Source organism: Gorilla gorilla, chromosome X, assembly GCF_029281585.2.
Source record: "Gorilla gorilla gorilla isolate KB3781 chromosome X, NHGRI_mGorGor1-v2.1_pri, whole genome shotgun sequence".
Classification (NCBI taxonomy): Eukaryota; Metazoa; Chordata; class Mammalia; order Primates; family Hominidae; genus Gorilla; species Gorilla gorilla.
Genome location: NC_073247.2, coordinates 64884161 through 64903027, shown reverse-complemented (window position 1 = coordinate 64903027; position 18867 = coordinate 64884161). Strand labels below are relative to the sequence as shown.

The 18867-nt window shown below is 42.4% G+C and overlaps 1 protein-coding gene across 1 annotated transcript in view; it reads left to right on the top strand.

Annotated features, from left to right (window-relative positions):
- The window catches only part of ITIH6 (inter-alpha-trypsin inhibitor heavy chain family member 6), a 43481-nt gene that overhangs the window by 9511 nt on the left and 15103 nt on the right, over positions 1-18867 (top strand). The window contains exons 5-6 of the mRNA XM_031006044.2: positions 101-270; positions 14552-14668. Coding sequence (XP_030861904.2) covers positions 101-270; positions 14552-14668 — 287 coding nt within the window. The remainder of the gene's footprint in view (positions 1-100; positions 271-14551; positions 14669-18867) is intronic.

Sequence of the window (18867 nt, the reverse complement as noted above, 5' to 3'; positions counted from 1 at the left end):
CACCCTCCCCAGATAGCACCCTTTGTGCTGCCCTATCCCTGGTTCTTCTGTCTTGCGAGTCCTCTGTACCACCCCGCCCCGATCCTCCCCACCCATACAGGTGAGGTGGATTCACCCCCATCCACCAGGATTGAGAGGGGAGAGACCTGTGTCCGAATCACCTACTGCCCGACATTGCAAGACCAGTCATCCATCTCTGGGTCAGGCATCATGGCTGACTTCCTGGTTCAGTACGATGTGGTCATGGAGGACATCATTGGAGACTTGCAGGTGAGGGGGCCTGGGGAAGAGGAGAGAGGATGGGCTCTGGAGTCAGACAGGCCTGAGCAATGCTCAGGCCTCTCCAGCTGTTCACACCAGTTTCCCTAGAGATAAGCAAGGGCTAGTGAACAAGGATAGGCTGATGTGAAAAGACACATGGCTTCAACCTTGGGAGGCACATCGAATCCCCCAAAGGGTTGGAGACCTCTAACTGTCTCCAGTGAATCAAGTGCCCAAAGGACCCATCCCTAACTGAATCAAGTCATAGCCTGCTCGAAAACAGTCCTTCTGCAAAGTAAACCCTTGGCCACTAATTGGGCACCTAAGCTTATGGATTCTCACGCGTTCTGCAGCTCCTATACTCTCCTGTGTTCTCTTGGGCTTCCTTGCTCTCCCTCGGCTTTTAACAATCCTTATTGCTTCAGTGGAGCCATCTGCCTAAACAGAGAGTCCTTCAATTCTGAGTTTCCACATTCATGAAGAAAGAGCAGAGGTCCCACACTGTCCCGGATGGGAAAGCACAGAGCACTGATCCCAGGGCCCTGGCTTGAGCACAAGGATGGCGGGGCAGCCTGAGACATCTGGTTCCACTCTGCCTCTCCCACCACAGGACTCTCAACCCCAGCACACAAAGCACCCTCCAGCTGCCCCACACCATATCACACCTTTCTCCAAAACACCCGAGCCTACCTCTCCTCTGTGTGAGCATTTGTTCATAGTGGCCGCTGCCCTGAGAATGACTTCTTCCTCCTTGCTCCACTGCTCAGCATCCTCGTGTTCCTGAAACACTGCCGAAACACCTCCTCCTTGATGACTCCAGTCCACCAACAATTCGTTTGTCTGCTCTGGACTAAAAATGACCTATGGTTAAACCTTTTCTCATGCAACATTCATTCATTCATATGTTGAATGAATATGTGAACTAGGCCAGTCCTGTACTCATTGACTCTGACAACTCAGAAGTGAGTCGGACACAGCCACTCATCTCCCTCTGCCATCACCCCATCCTGAAGCACCCAGATACACAGAGCCTTGTCGGTCATCAAATGTTCTAGGTGCTGTGTTTAAGTGTGTCATGGATTCTGCAGGGGTGCCAGTGGAGGAGGGTTTCAGGGCGGTCATCCTAAAGGAGTTGGAATTTAAGTAAGCATGGGAAAAATGAATTGGATATATCTGCAAGTCAGTCGATCAGGTGAAGGGAAAGACATGGAGAGAGAAGGAACAGCATGTGCAGAGGCACAGAGGTGTGGCTCAGTCTGTTGTGCAGGAGGAATAAAAGTTATTCTCCTGCCAGGATAGGAGCCAAGGGTACCTTGCCAGCAGGTGGCAGCAGGGGCTTTAACCTGGTGTTCTGTCATGTGGGTGTGTTTAGCTCATGGAGGTATGCCTCTGCAGGTTTATTCTTTACCATTAACACAGCTGCCTGCAGTTGAAATACAGATGGAAGGCATTGACCAGTACAACCAGGAACTCCCATGCACCGTGAGCCCTTACCCCTCCTGACACCCTGCCAGGAACACTCAGTTCATCCCCCACTTCCTACTTGAGTGTGCCCTTCGTTCAAAGCCCAGCACATCATCAGATCATCCACCCCGCTGGGGCTCACTGGGCACCTAATCTGTGTCATACCTTGAGTTGGCCAACGTTGGGAACCCGGAAGGGTATCACACACACAGCCTACTTATCGTCTCTGAGTGAGATGCAGAAACCCAATACTGACACTAAGGTAGAAGTGCCCTTTCCATGACACACAAGGTAAGACGGAAGCCATAATGAAGAGGAAAGCCAGTTCCAGAAGGCTCCCTGAAGGCAACCAAGGCTGACCTGTGTGTTACGGAATGAATAAAAGTGGGCCATGGGAGGGGGCCTGTGGGAGGGAAAGGCATTCCGGCAAAGTGGGGGCTGCACGAAAAAAGAAACAGGCTAAAACTTACCAAACGTGTGTATGGAATTGCAAATAGCTTGGCGTTCTGGAGCAGAGATTTGAGATGAAAAACCCAAAGAGCCACATAGAAGGCTGGAGAGTCCTGCAGGGCAACGAAAGGAACATGGGATTTGTCCTGTAGGTGACCAGGGAGCCATGAGATAAAACGACATTGTGAGGTCGTGTTTACAGGGTCCCAGCCACTGCCTCCAAGCAGCATGGATGGGAGAGGTCGCAGTAGAAGAAGGAAACCTGAGATGAATGAGGCCTGAGCTTGGGCTTTGTCAGTTAGGGATGAAGAGGAGGGTGGCCTGGAGAAGTATCCAGCAGAGAAAAGCAACAGGAGGCTGATTTGCTGCGGGGAATGGGGGCCACCCGAGGATTGAAGGCAACACTCAGATTTGTCTCCAGAGTGACCATGTGGATGATGGTGCCCCTGACCAGGAAGGCATAAAAGGGCCACGTGGGGGCAGTACAACGAATTCACTGCTTGGGCAGGATGCATCAGAGGCTTCTTGAAACATCCTGGGGCACATGTCCAACAGTGAGTGTGCACCCACTGGTGAGGGGCAACTGTGGGAGCCCTAGACGGGAGAAGAAATGCAGAGTGATTGATAGGGGTTCTGTGGTGGAAGCCAAGTGACAAAGGGAGGTCACCCAGGGAGCATGTGTGGAGCCAGAAGGGAAAATCCCTGAAGGCAAAGCTAAGGTGAAGCAGCCCAATCCAGCAGCTATGGATACCCTCAGCTGCCCCATCAACTGCACACAGCCTGCCCAGAGCCCCAGTCCCCAGCAGTTCACTCCACAGAGCTGCACCAGCATAATCATTTTCTTTTCATGCTTTGACCTGACAAATAATGGGAAGCACTGCGAAGGGAGTGGGCAGACAGAGGCGGTAGGAGAATAAGGAGAGTTCACTGTCACAGATCGCAGGGGAAACGACTTTTGAAGACAGCAGAAGTCATCCATGTTCAACTGTGACATTCATGGGCCGGGAAGGCAGTCCCAAGAGACTCAAAATACAGACATTGGGTTTGTTTTTTAGTAAAGTTGTTACTTTTAATTTTTGAGGGTACACAGTAGGTGTATACATTTATCGGTTAAGTGAGATGTTTTGGTACAGGCATGCAATCCGTAATAATCACATCACACGGTACCGATTCCCTCAAGCATGTATCCCTGTGTTACAAACAATCCATTTATACTCTTTTACTTATTTTTAAATGTACAATTATTATTGACTATAGTCACCCTGTCTTGCTATCAAATACTAAGTCTTATCCATTATTTCTCACTTTTCTTTGTACCCATTAACCATCCCTGCCTTCCCCCCGCCATCTCCCCACTACCTCACTCCCCGCAGCCTCTGGTAACCACTCTTCTACTCTCTATCTCCATGAGTTCAACAGCTTTCATTTTTTAGATCCCACTGATGAGTGATCTAAAAAATGCGAGATTTGTCTTTCTGTGCCTGGCTTATTTCATGTCACATAATGATCTCCAGTTCCATTCATGTTGTTGCAAATGACAGGATCTCATTCTTTTTTGTGGCTGAATAGTACTCCATTGTGTATATGTACCACGTTTTCTTTATCCATTCATCTGTTGATGAACACTTAGGTTGTCTCCAAGTCTTGGCTATTGTGAACAGCACTGTAAGAAAAAGAAGGGTACAGACATCTCTTGGATACACTGATTTTCTTTATTTGGGGTATATACCCAGAAGTGGAATGGCCGGATTGTATGATGAAGCTCTAATTTTTAGTTTATTGAGGGGCCTCCAAACTGTTCTCCATATGGTTCTACTAATTTACATTCCCGCCAACTGTGTATGGGGGTCCCTTTTCTCCACATCCTCGCCAGCATTTCTTATTGCCTGTCTCTGGGATAGAAGCCATTTTAGCTGAGGTGAGATGATATCTCATTGTAGTTTTTGACTTTCACTTCTCTGATGATCACCGATGTTGAGCACCTTTTCATATGTCTGTTTGCCATTTGTATGTCTTCTTTTGAGAAATATCTATTCAAATCTTTTGCCCTTTTTTGATTGGATTTTTAGATTTTTTTCCTGTGGAGTTGTTTGAGCGCCTTATATATTCTGGTTATTAATCCCTTGTGAAATGGGTAGTTTGCAAATATTTTGTCCCATTCTGTGGGTTGTCTCTTCACTTTGTTTATCATTTCCCTTGCAGTGTAGAAGCTTTTTAACTTGATGTGATCCCATTTGTCCACTTTTACTATGGTTGCTTGTGCTTACTGGGCATTATTCAAGAAATTTTTGCCCAAACCAATGCCCTGGCGATTTTCCCAAGGTTTTCTTGTAGTATTAATAGTATCATAGTTTGAGGTCTGAGATTGAAGTCTTTAATCAATTTTGATTTGATTTTTGTATATGGTGAGAGAGAGGTCTAGTTTCATTATTCTGCATATGGATATCCAGTTTTCCCAGCACCATTTATTGAGGAGACTGTTCTTTCCCCAATGTATGTTCTTGGCACCTGTGTTGAAAATCAGTTCACTATAGATTAGTGTATTTGTTTCTGGGGTCTCTATTCCTTTCCATCGGTCTATGTGTCTGTTTCTATCCCAGTACCAATCTGTTTTTGTTGCTATAGCTCTGCCGTATAATTTGAAGTCAGATAATGTGATTCCTCCAGTTTTGTTCTTCTGGCTTAGGATAGCTTTGGTTATTCTGGGTCTTTTCTGGTTCCATTTAGATTTTAGGATTGTTTTTTCAATGTCTGTGAAGAATGTCATTGCGATTTTGATAGGGATTGCTTTGAATCTGTAGATTGCTTTGGTTAGTATGGGCATTTTAACAATATTGATTCTTCCAATCCATGAACATGGAATATCTTTCCATTTTTTAGTGTCCTCTTTGATTTCCTTTAACAGTGTTTCATACTTTTCATTATAGAGATGTTTCACTTCTTTGGTTAAGTTAATTCCTGGTGTTTAATTTTGTTCGTGGCTATTATAAATAGGGTTTCTTTTTAATTTTCTTTTTCAGATTGTTCACTGTTGGCATATAGAAATGCTACTGATTTTATTTTGTTGATTTTGTATCCTGCAACTTTCCTGCATTTGTTTATCAGTTCTAATATATTTTGTGGGATCTTTAGGGTTTTCCAAGTATAAGATCATATCATCTGCAAACAAGGATAATTTGACTTATTCCTTTCCAATTCAGATGCCCTTTATTTCTTTCTCTTGTCTGATTGCTCTAGGTAGGCCTTCCAGTACTTTGTGGAATAACAGTGGTGGAAGTGAGCATCCGTGTCGTGCTCCAGTCCTTAGGGGAAAGGCTTTCAGTTTTTCCCCATTCAGTATGATACTAGCTGTGGGTCTGTCATATATGGCTTTTATTATATTGAGGTATGTTCCTTCTATCCCCAGTGTTTTGAAGGTTTTTGTCATGAAGAAATGTTGAGTTTTATTAAATGCTTTTTCAGCATCAATTGAAATGATCATATGGTTTCTGTCCTTCATTCAGTTGATATAATGTATCACATTGATTGCTTTGCATATGTTGACCCATCCTTGCATCCCAGGGATAAATCCCACTTGGTCATGATGATCTTTTGAGTGTGTTATTGAGTTAAGTTTGTTAGTATTTTGTTGAGGACATGCACATCCATATTCATCAGAGTCGTTGGCCTATAGTTTTCATTTTTTGATGTGTCTTTGTCTGGTTTTGGTATCAGGGCAACACTGACCATGTAGAATGAGTTTGGAAGTATTCCATCATCCTCTATTTTTTGTAATAATTTGAGTAGGATTTGTATTAGTTATTCTTTAACTGTTTGGTAGAATTCAGTGGTGAAGTCATCAGGTCCTGGGCCTTTCTTTACTGGGAGATTTTTTTATCATGGCTTTGTTCTTGTTGCGTGTTATTGTTCTGTTCGTGTTTGAATTTCTTCATGCTGCAGTGATGGTTAGGTTGTATGTGTCTAGGAATTTGTCCATTTCTTCTAGATTTTCTTTTTGTTAATTTAACTTTTAAGTTCAAAGGTACACATAAAGGTTTGTTATATAGGTAAATGTGGGTCATGGGGGTTTGTTTTACAGACACCCCATGTTGTCACCCCAGTATTAAGCCTAGTACCCATTAGTTATTTTTATTTATTATTATTATTATTTTGAGACAGAGTTTCGCTCTTGTTGCCCAGGCTGGAGTGCAATGGCGCAATCTTGGCTCACCACAACCTCGGTCTCCTGCGTTCAAGCGATTCTCCTGCCTCAGCCTCTTGAGTAGCTGGGATTACAGGCATGCACCACCACGCCCTGCTAATTTTGTATTTTTAGTAGAGATGGGGTTTCTCCATGTTGGTCAGGCTGATCTCGAACTCCTTACCTCAGGTGATCTGCCCGCCTCAGTTTCTGAAAGTGCTGAGATTACAGGCATGAGCCACTGTGTCCAACCCCATTAGTTATTTTTCCTGATTCTCACTCTCCTACCACCCTCCAGAGGGTGCTCTGACAGGCCCCAGTGTGTGTTATTCCCCTCTATGTGTCCATGTATTCTCATTATTTAGCTCCCACTCATAATTGAGGACATGCAGTATTTGGTTTTCTGTTCCTGTGTTAGTTTGCTAAGGATAATGGCCTCCAGCTTCTTCTCTGTTCCTGTTAAAAACATAATCTCATTGTTTTGAATGGTTGCATACTATTTCATGGTGTATATGTACCATATTTTCTTATCCAGTCTATCATTGATGGACATTTAGGTTGATTCCAAGTCTTTGCTATTGTATATAGTGCTGCAATGGACATACATATGCATGTGTCTTTATAATAGAAAAACTTACAATCCTTTGATTATATACCCAGTAATGGGATTGCTGGGTCAAATGCTATTTCTGATTTTAGGTTTTTGAGGAATTGCAACACTGTCTTCCATAGTGGTTGAACCAACTTATGCTCTCACCAACAGTGTTTAAGCATTCCCTTTTCTCTGCAATCTTGCCTGCATCTGTTGTTTTTGGACTTTTTAATAGTAGCCATTCTGACTGGTTGTGAGATGGTGTCTCATTGTGGTTTTGATTTGTGTTTCTCTAATGATCAACGATGTTGAGCTTTTTTTCATATGGTTGTTAGCCGCATGTATGTCTTCTTTTGAGAAGTGTCTGTTCATGCCTTTCCTTACTTTTTAATGTGGCTGCTTGTTTTTTTTCTTGTAAATTTGTTTAAGTTCCTTATAGATGCTGCATATTAGACCTTTGCCAGATGCATAGTTTGCAAACATTTTCTTATGTCTGTTCACTCTGTTGATGGTTTTCTTTGCTATGTAGAAGCTGTTTAGTTTAATTGGATCCCACTTGTCTATTTTTGCTTTTGTTGCAACTGCTTTTGGCGTCTTCATCATGAAATCTTTGTCCTTTCCTATGTCCAGAATGCTATTGCCTAGGTTGTCTTCCAGGGTTTTTATAGTTTTGGGGTTTTACGTTTAAGTTTTTAAACCATCTTGAGTTAATTTTTGTATATGGTATGAGGAAGGGGTCCAGTTTCATTTTTCTGCAAATGGCTTGCCTGTTATCCCACCACCATTTACTGAATAGGAAACTCTTTCCTCATTGCTTGTTTTTGTCAGGTTTGTTGAAAATCAGATAGTTGTAGGTGTGTGGCCTTATTTCTGGGTTCTCTAGCCTCTTCTAGATTTTCTAACTTATTGGCATATAATTGCTCATAGTAGGCATTAATGATCCTTTGAATTTCTGCAGTATCATTTCGTAATGTCTACTTTCTCATCTCTGATTTTATTTATTTGGATCTTCTCTTTTTTTAACTAGTAGGGGTAAAGGTTTGTCAATTTTGTTAAACTTAAAAAAAAACTCTTTTTGTTTCCTTGATCTTTTTATTGTTTCGTCATTTCGATTTCTTTATTTGTGCTCTAATCTTTATTATTTGTTTCCTTCTACTAATTTAGGGTTTGGTTTGCTCTTGCTTTTCTAGTTCCTTAAGATGCATCATTATGTTGTTTACATTTTTCTTCTTATTTGATGTAGGCACTTACAGCTATAAAGTTCCCTCTGAGAACTGCTTTTGCTGTATCTCATAGGTTTTGGTATGTTGTCTTTACATTGTCATCTGTTTCGAGAAATTTTTTAATTTCTTTCTGAATTTCTTCATTGACCCACTGTTCATTCAGGACCATGTTGTTTAATTTCCATGTATTTCTATATCTTCCAAAGTTCCTTTTGTTATTGATTTTTAGTGTTATTCCATTGTGGTCAGAGAAGATGCTTGACGGTATTTCAATTGTTTTGAATTTTGAGTCTTGCTTTGTGACCTGATATATGATCTATCTTTGAGAATGAACCATGTGCTGAAGAAAAGAATGCATATTCTGCAGCCATTGGATGAAATGTTCTGTAAATATCTATTAGGTTTCTGATCTATAGTGCAGATTAAGTCTGATGTTTCCTTGTTGATTTTCTGCCTGGAAGATGTCCAGTGCCAAATGTGGGGTCTTGAGGACTCTAGCGATTATCATGTTGGAGTCTCTCTCTCCCTTTAGCTCTAATAATATTTACTTTATATATCTTGGTTCTCCAGTGTTGGGTACATATATTTTCACAATTGTTACATCCTCTTGCTAAATCAACCCCTTTATCATTATATTGCTACCTTGTCTCTTCTTATAGATTTTTTCTCTGTATGGCTCCTCCTCATCTTTTTTGTTTGTTTCCACTGGCATGGAATATCATCTTCCATCTCTTTATTTGTAGTCTATGTGTGTCTTATAGATGAAATGTTTTTCTTATAGGCAACAGATCAGTGGGTCTTATTTTTTTTAATCCATTCAGTCACTCTATGTCTTTTGATTGGAGAGTTAAGCCCATTTACATTGGATGTGATTATTGACAAGTAAGGACTTACTCCTGCCATTTTGTTATTGGTTTTCCTACTTTTTGTGGTCTGCTCGTCCTTTTTTTTCCTTCCTGTCTTCCTTTTAGCAAGATTATTTTCTTTGGTAATATGATTTAGTTTCTTACTTTTTTATTTTCTGTGTATCTGTTGTATGTTTTTTGTTTTGAGGTTACCATGAGGCCTGTAAATACTATCTTATTAATCATTATTTTAAGCTGATAACAACTTAACACTGTTTGCACTAACAAACAAAAAGAAAACTAATAAAAACTCTATGCCTTAACTTCATCCTCTTGCTTTTTATTTCTTTGTTGTTTCTATTTGTAGCTTCTTGTACTATGTCTTGAAAAGTTGTTTAGTTAGTACTTTTGATTAGGTCATCATTCAGTATTTCTACTTAAGCATGAGAGTGGTTTATACACCACTGTTACAGTGTTATAATATTTTGTGTTTTTCTGTGTACTTACTATTACCAGTAAGTTTTGTACCTTCAGATGATTATTTATTGCTCAATAACATCCTTTACTGTCTAATTCAAGTACTCCCTTTAGCATTTCTTGTAGGACAGGTCTAGCAATGATGAAATCCCTCAGCTCTTTTTTTGTCTGGGAAACTCTTTATTTCTCTTTCACGTTTGAGGGATATTTTCTCCAGATATACTATTCTAGGGTAAAAGTAGTTTTTTCCTTCAGCATTTTAAATACGTCATGACACTCTCTCAGCCTTAAAGGTTTCCACTGAAAAGTCTGCTGACAGAAATATTGGAGATGTATTGTCTGTTATTTGTTTCTCTTCTCTTGCTGCTTTTAGGATCCTTTCTTTATCCTTGACCTTTGGGAGTTTGATTATAAAATTCCTCAAAGTAGTCTTTTTTGGGTAAAATCTGCTTGGTGTTCTGGTAGCTTCTTGTATCTGGATATTGATATCTTTCTCTCAGGTTGGAAAGTTCTCTGTTATTATCCCTCTGAATAAACTTTCTACCCCTATCTCTTTCTCTATCTCCTCATTAGGGCCACTAACTCTTAGATTTGCCTATCTGTGGCTATTTTCTAGATCATGTAGGCATGCTTCATTGCTTCTTATTCTTTTTACTTTTGTCTCTTCTGACTGTTTATTTTCAAATAGCCTATCTTGTAATTCACTAATTGTTTTTTCTGCTTGAACAATTCTGCTTTTAAAAAACTCAGGTGCATGCCGGGTGCAGTGGCTCATGCCTTTAAACCCAGCACTTTGGGATGCTGAGACAGGTGGATCACTTGAAGTCAGGACTTTGAGACCAGCCTGGACAACATAGTGAAACCTTGTCTCTACTAAAAATACAAAAATTAGCCGGGCATGGTGGTGCATGCCTGTAATCCCAGCTACTCGGGAGGCTGAGGCGGGAGAATCACTTGAACCCAGGAGGCAGAGGTTGTAGTGAGCCAACATCGTGCCACTGCACTCCAGCCTGGGTGACGGAGGGAGAATCTGTCAAAAAAAAAAAAAAAAGACTCTGGTGCATTCTTCAGTATGTCAATTGCATTTTCCAGAATTTCTGCTTGATTCTTTTAAATTATTGCAATCTCATTGCAATCTCTTTGTTACTTTCATCTGATAGAATTCTGAATGCCTTCTCTGTGTTATCTCAAATTTCTTTCAGTTTCCTCAACACAGCTATTTTGAATTCTGTGTCTGAAAGGTCACATATCTCTATTTCTTCAGAATTGGTCCCTGGTGACTTATTTAGTTTATTTGGTAATGTCATATATTTTCCTGGATTGTCATGATACTTTTAGATGTTCTTCTGTGTCTGGACATTGAAGAGTTAAGTATTTATTATAGTCTTCACAGTCTGAGCTTGCTTGTACCTGTCCTTCTTGGGAAGACTTTCCAGATATTCAAATGTACATACATGTTGTGATCTAAGCTGCATCTGCTTTAGGGGGCACCCCAAGCCTCGTAATGCTGTGGTTCTTGCAGACTCATAGAAGTATTGTCTTGATGGTCTTGGACAATATCTGGGAGAATTCTTTCCATTACCAGGCAGACTAATTCGCTTTCCTTACTTTCTCCCAAACAGAGTCTCTCTCTCTCTCTCTCTCTGTTGTGAGCCACCTGAAGCAGGGGGTGTATTGACACAAGCACTCCTGTGGCCACCACCTATGACTGCGTTGGGTCAGACTTGAAGCCAGCACAGTACTGGGTCTCACCCAAGGCCTGCTGTAACCACATCCTGGCTTCCGCCTATGTTCACTCAAGACCCTGGGGCTGTACAATCAGAAAGTGTCAAAAACAACCAGGCCTGTGTCCTTCACTTTGGGATAATGAGTTCCTTCAGGCCCTAGGTGGATCCAGAGGTGCCATCCAGGAGCCAGAGACTAGAGTCAAACTCCTTAGAATTCTACCTGGTGTTCTATTGTCCTGCTGGTAAACTGGCAGTCAAACCACAAAATACACTTCCTCTCACTCTGCCTTTCCCTTTTCAAAGGCAGAAGAGCCTCACCTCATGGCCATTGCCACCACAGGCTCACAAGGAGTACTGACAGACAACCACCGATTTTCCCTTAAGGCCCAAAGTTTCTTCAGTCAGCTTGTGGTATACGCTGCCTATCCTTAGCCTCACCTTTCAGGGCAGTAGGCTCTTCTCTGGCCTAGGGCAGGCCCGGAAGTTGGATTCTAGGCCATCCAAGAGCCCATGCCTAGAATCTAGGACCTCAAGAGCCTGCTTGGTGCTCTATACCCTTGTGGCCAAGCTGGTACTTAAGCTTCAAGACAGTGTCCAATTTACTTTCTCCTCTACTTTCGTAAAACATAAGCACTCTCCCAATAGCCGCCGCAGCTTGGAATGTGCATCACCTAAAGCCAGCAAGTCTCAGAGTCTCACCCAAGGCCCTCAATGTAGTACCTGGGCATTACTGCTGGTTATTCAGGGCCCAAGGGCTCTTCATTTAGCGGGTGAAGAATGCAGCAAGAACTGGGTCCTTCCCTTCAAGGCAGCAGGTTTCCTTCTGGCCCAGGGTGTGTCTAGAAATGTGGTTTCGGAGTTAGGGCCTGGAAAGGGGGCCTCACGACTCTTACTGGTGCCCTATCCTGCTGCAGCTGAGCTGGTATACAAGATGCAAGACAAAGTCTTTTCCACTCTTCCCTCTCCTGTCTTCAAGCAGAATGAAGGGGTCTCTTTTGGAGCCACAAGCTGTGGAGCCTGGGGTTAGAGGAGGGGTGATGCTAGCACTCACTTAGCTGCCCTAGCTGCTATCTCGGTAGGTTGCGTGCCCCCTAAGTCCACTGTCTCTGGGCCCAGTTCAGCACTAGGCCCCTACTAGGACTTGCAGTCCTTGTGTCTAGGCTGTCTTTCAAGTTTATTTAGAGCCCTAGAGCACTTTAGTCCATGGTGGTGAGGCTTGCAGGAACTCAAGTGCCAACTGCTGACATGGGTAATTCATGTGTAGCTAGGGCTGTTTTGAATGCTCCCTCCATATGCAGGCATCAGCCGAGTTTGGTTCAGTTTTTTTTTTTACTGCTCTAAGAGGGCAACACTGAGGTCAATGCCTCACAATAGCTGCGCTCTCCCTCCCCTAACACACAGAAATGCTCTTGCCCACCGTGCCTCCGCTGCTGGGGGCAGAGTTGGAGGGTGGGGTAGGCGTGGTGTTGGCAATTCAAGACTGTTCTTTCTACCACTTCAGTGCCTCTTTCATTGATATGAAGTTAAAACCAGGTACTGAGCTTTTGGTTCTTTTGAAGGTGCTTATTTGTGTGTAGATGGTTGTTAAATTGGTGTCCTTCCTAGGGGGATGACGATCAGTGGAGCTTTTATTCCACCATCTTGCTTCACCCCTCTTCCAGCCATTGAGTTTGGAGGCAAGTTAGTCACAGTTGCCTTTAGCGAGGGAAGTGTCTATGCGGGGTGGGCACAGTAGCCAGTCTGTGGTGGTCCCCAGGAGTGACCTGCACTTGAGCCCATTGAGGGTGCCCACTTTCTCAGCCTGTGATGCTTCAGGGAAAAAAGAGGCTAGAGAGAAGTTTGGGAGTGGACTGGGGACAAGAGCTAGTCTTAGTGCATGGAAAAGACAATAAAATTCTATATTTCAAGAAGACCCAGTGGGGTACATGTTAAATGGAGTTGGAGAGAGGGGACCTGAGGAGTACTGGAGGGGCTGGGCACTTGGAGTGCATGGGGTCCAAGGCAGGACCTCCTTTCCTTAGGCTGAGGGAGGAGGTTTATGGTGATGTGGACCCTGTAGAAGGGTGGGGTGGGCAATCAAAGTGTCCCTGGCTCCGTGCTCTTAATTCTTTTCCTGAGTCAGGTGGGTAGGATGGAATGACTGCTAAAGTGACTGGGAGAGGTTGGTGAGCAAGGTCCTGCTCTTGAGTTATGTGATAGGAAGTGGGGGCCCTGGTGGACATGGGGTCGGGGAAAGGTAGGCATGATTTTCCCAGGAGAGCTCACCGGCCCAGGTATGGGAGGTGTGCAGAGGCCACTGGGTTCTGCTGTTGGCTTGGGCAGTTGTAGTGTGGGTGACACAGGCCTTTTTGAACTGTACCAGAGTGCCAGGATTAGCAGAGACAGAGGCTGCCATTGCACTTGTGAATTAATTCAAAGGCCGGGGTGGAGGGGGAAGAGCAGATGTCTTCCCGTCTCCTCTTTCCTCTTCAGAGGGAAGAGGTAGTGTACAGCCTAATGGTCGGAGAGTGCCTGAAGGGCAGAGAGGAGCAAAAGCCTGTGGCCCTGGGCAGAGCCTGCTTCAGCTTCAGGGTAGCACAGACCCTCAGCCAGCGCAGACATCCCTGAGCTGAGCTGAGACTGGTCCTGAGGGGCCCTCCCAGCCCCCCTCCCCTCCCCTCCCCTCCCCTCCCCTCCCCTTCCCTCAGCTGTCCCAGCCCCGAGGCTCTGCAGAGGGAAGAATGGAGTGGGGGAGGGGAGTCAGCAGCCAATCACATCCAGGACAGCCCAAGGCATCTGTACCTGGTATAACCAATCCCCTCTGAATAAACAGCTCACTCTGCTTAGGTTCCCTCCTCCTCTCCCTGCTCTGCCTAGCAACAGCAGAAAGGAGGTTTTAGGAGGAGAGGGAGGCCCTGCAACTCCCAGCCTCTGGCAGCAAAGAGCTGGGCCCCAGGCTCACTCTATACAGGGAGGTTAAAACAATACTTGGAGTTCCTGCAGCCCAGGCAAAATATCCCTAGGGACCCTCAAGGCTGTGCAAGCCCAACTCTCTCACAGACAGGAACTCACATATTACAGAGATCCTGATCCTTGGAGTCCTGGGCTACAAGCCAGTCTCATTCCCTCCACAGCTCTGGGGCAGGCCCCGGGATGAAGGTCTGAATAGCTGAGACACGGTTCTGGTGAAGGAGATGGACAGTGAGCAAACAGTCACACACATGCCTGTTTAGAAACAGTGAGAAGTCCTGGGGAACAAAGCACAGTGTTATGCAGGAAAATAAGAGGGGACCTGATTTAGATTGGCTTTCACTGTCCTTCTTGGTTCTACTTTTTTTTTTTTTTTGGTCCAGATTTACAATGACTATTTCATTCACTACTTTGCCCCCAGAGGCCTTCCACCTATGAAGAAGAATGTGGTTTTTGTTATTGACGTAAGCAGCTCCATGTTTGGTACCAAGATGGAACAGGTAACAAGGATCCTGGAAACCTTTCTTAGTCCTAGTATCAGAAGACCCAGAAGGCAGAGAGCGTGGTAACAATGGGGCCCTGGGAGAAGAGATTCCACCATCCCATGACCCTTGAGTCTTACAGGCTTGGGCCTACCCTAGGGTCCTGGTATCTTACCTAACAGGAGCCTGTGGACCTGGAGCCACAGAGTCCTAAGAACATTGACACATTGGTCACTGTGAAACCATTGAGACCCTCAACCACGAAAGCCCAGGGTCATATAGGACCCTCAAGCTAGAGCACCCTGGGATCCTAGAATCCAAAAGCAAGAAAACCTTAGGTGAGAAAGACTCTGAATCTCCCTGAGGCCACAAGGTTTTGGGTCTTTGTTATTTTTTTTTTTTTTTTTTTTACTTTAAAGGCCTAATAGTATAGAGTACTAGCATTATAGAATTAGAAACCATAGAGTCAGGAGTCACATCGATTTTAATCTTGTTGCACTTCTACCACTGTGCCCATGGGTCAGAGTTCTGAGGCCGTAGACCAAGCAGGCTTTGACTTTAGCCCCTGAATCCATAAAGTTCTGCAGGCAGCATTTCATACCATAATACCCTGGAGCTTTTTGTACCGGTGTCTTGCAATTGTATAGCTTTGCTCCTTAATCTTTCAATCACAGAGCCTTTGGGACCTAAGGCTGAGTTTGTTTTACCAGAGTTGAGCAACCTGGGGAAAAATGGGTAATACCCCAAGCCAGCTCCCTAGCCCCAGTGTAGGGGGAGGGATCTCCCCAAATCCAGCCCTTTCTAGCCTTCTTGTCTCACTGAGGAGGGGTAAAATCTCAGAAGTCCTTGTGAAGTTTCTATCTCAGGGACACCAATTCACTAAAAGACTGAGACCTCCTCATAAGAGTATAGAACGCTTCCTCTCACTCCACACATTATCACCACATCAACTGGGCTCCTCGGCAATAACGGAAAGTTACAGCTGATAGAACTACAAGCCCAAACCCTATTTAAGAAAATGTTCCTAGGGAAAACCAAAGACAACAGAAGCAACAAAAATACAGACACTAGAAGGGAAGCTGAGGTAGGTGGATCACTTGAGCCCAGGAGTTTGAGACCAGCCTGGGCAACATGGCAAAACCCTGTCTCTACTAAAAATACAAAAATTAGCCAGGTGTGGTGGTGCGCACCTGTAGTCCCAGCTACTCATTTGGAAAATGGCTTGAGGCTGCATTTGGAAAATGGCTTGAGCCCAGCGAGTGGAGCTTGCAGTGAACCAAGATCACACCACTGCTCTAAGGCTGGGGCAACAGAGCAAGACCCTGTCAAAAAAAATAGTAGTTTTAGCCTCTGACAACTAAAACTGCCCCAAACAGGAAACATTACCTAACTCATAGCCAGATAAACTTAAAACCCCACACTAAATGCCTTTTAGTTTATTTCCTTTTACCTGATACATCACGTCTGGCTTTCAACCTAAAATGAGAAGGCATGCTAAAAGGAGAAAAACACTGTCTGAAGAGAGTAAACAAACATCACAGCCAGACTTCAATATGTCAGATATGTCGAAATTATCAAACAGTTTTATTTTTGATTGAAATTTTTTTTCCAACTTTTATTTTAGGTTCAGTGGATACATGAGCAGGTTTGTTACATGGGTAAATTTAGTATTGCAGGTTTTTGGTGTACAGATTATTTTGTCACCCAGGTAATAAGCACAGTATGTAATACATCATTTTTCAGTATTCACTCTTCTCCGAACTTCCACCCTCAAGTAGGCCCCAGTGTCTCTTGTCCCCTTCTTTGTGTACATGTGTGTTCAATGTTTAGCTCCCACTGATAAGTGAGAATATGTAGCATTGGTTTTCTGCTCTTGCATTAATTCACTTAGGATGATTGCCTCCAGTTCCCATCCCTCTTCCTGCAAAGGACAGGATTTCATTCTTTTTTATGGCTGCATAGTATTTCATGGTGTATATGTACCACATTTTCTTTATCCAGTCCACTATTGATGGGCATTTAGGTTGATTCCATGTCTTTGCTATTGTGAATTGTGCTGCAATGAACATACATGTGCATGAGTCTTTATGGTAGAACGACTTACATTCCTTTGGGTATATACCCAGTAATGAGTTTGCTGGGTCAAACGGTATTTCTGTTTTTAGATCTTTGAGGAATTGCCACACTGTCTTCCACAATGGTTGTACTAATTTACACTCCCACCAACAGTGTATAAGCGTTCCCTTTTCTCCACAACCTTGCCAGCATCTGTTGTTGTTGTTTTTTTTTAACTATTTAATAATAGCCATTCTGACTGGTGTGAGATGGTATCTCATTGTGGTTTTGATTTCCATTTCTCTAATGATCAGTGATGTTAAGCACTTTTTTCATATGCTTGTTGTCCACATGTATGTCTTCTTTTCAGAAGTATCTGTTCATGTCCTTTGCCAATTTTTTAATGGGTCAAACCAAGAATTTTAAAACCCATGATTAATATGCTGTGGGCACTAATGGATAGAGTGCACCACATATAAGGACAACACATGGTAATGTAAGCAGAGACATGAAAACCCTAGGAAAATAAAAAGGAAATGCTGGATATCAGAAATACTGCAACAGGAATGAAGAATCCCTTTGATTCACTCATCAGTAGACTGGACATGGTTGGGTAAAGAACCAATGAGCTTGAAGATACGTTCATAGAAATTCCTGAAGCTAAAAAACAAAAATAAAAAGAATTTTAAGAAACACCCTAGAATATCCAAGAATTGTGGAACAATTTTAAAAGTGTTACATATGCATCATGGAAATAATAGAAGGAGAAGAAAGAGAGAAAGGAACAGAAGAAATACTTGAAGTAATAATAGATACAAATTTTCCAAAATAAATTATGCACACCAAACCTCAGGTCTAAGAAGCTTAGGAGAACACAAAGCAGGATAAATACTAAACAATCTACACCTAGGCATATCATATTCAGACAGCAGAAAAATCTTTTAAAAAGCCAGAGGAAAATGTACCTTACCTATAGAGGATCAAGGATATAAACTATATCAGACTTTTCTTCAGAAACCATGGGAGCAAGAAGAAAGTGGAGTGAAATATTACAAGTGTTAAAGGAAAAAACCCACCAGCCTAGAATTCTGTATACATCAAAATTATTCTTCCAAAGTGAAAAAAAAATAAAGACTTTCTCAAACAGACAAAAATTTGGGGGATTGTCACCAATAAACCTGCTTTGCAAGAAACGTTAAAAGAAGTTCTACATAGAGGAAGAAAATGGTATATCTCAGATACTTGGATCTACATAAAGAAAGGAAAAGTGTTGGAGAAGGAATAAATGAAGGTAAAATAAAATAGTTTTCTTATTAACTGACCTAACAGATAATATTTTTTCAAAATAACAATGTATTTAGTGAATGTAGCTTAGGAATAAGTGAAATTAATGAGAGTAATATTGTATAGGATGGGAGGGAATAATTGGGAATACTCTGTTACAAGGTACTTGCACTATGCATAAAGCTGTATAGTGTTATTTGAAAGTGGATTTGGATTGGTTGTAAATGTATACTGCAAACTCTAAGGGAACTGCTAAAATTTTTTAAGTCTAATGCGTATGCTAAGAGATAAGATAAAATGGGATCATGTAAAATGCCCAGTTAAAACTAGAGAAGCCAAAAAATAAGTGGAAGACATAAGAATAAAGAATTTTAAAAGAATAGAAAATATTTACAACTATGGCAAATATTAATCCAACTATGTCAGTAATGACTGCAATCATAAATGGTTTAAATATACCAATTAAAAGACAGAGACTCTCAGTGTGGATAATAAAATAAGACCCAATTGTAGGTTGTTTATAAGAAAACCACTTTAAATATAAAGATGCAGATAAATCAAAAGCAAAGGGATAGAGAAAGATATACCATGCTAACACAAATTAAAGAAAGCTGGCTGGGGTAGCTTATTAGTTTTGGACAAAATAGACTTCAAAGCAAGGAAATTTTCAGCAATAAATAGTTGCATTATATGATATAACAATAAAATAAATATAATGGTAAAGGGGAAATTCTCCAAGAAGACAAACAATCCTTAATGTGCATGCAACGAACAACAACATACCAAAATATATGAAGTAAAAACTGACGAAACTGGAAGGTAAAAATACATGAATCCACTATTATAATTAGAGACTTCATCATCACTTTATCAGTAAT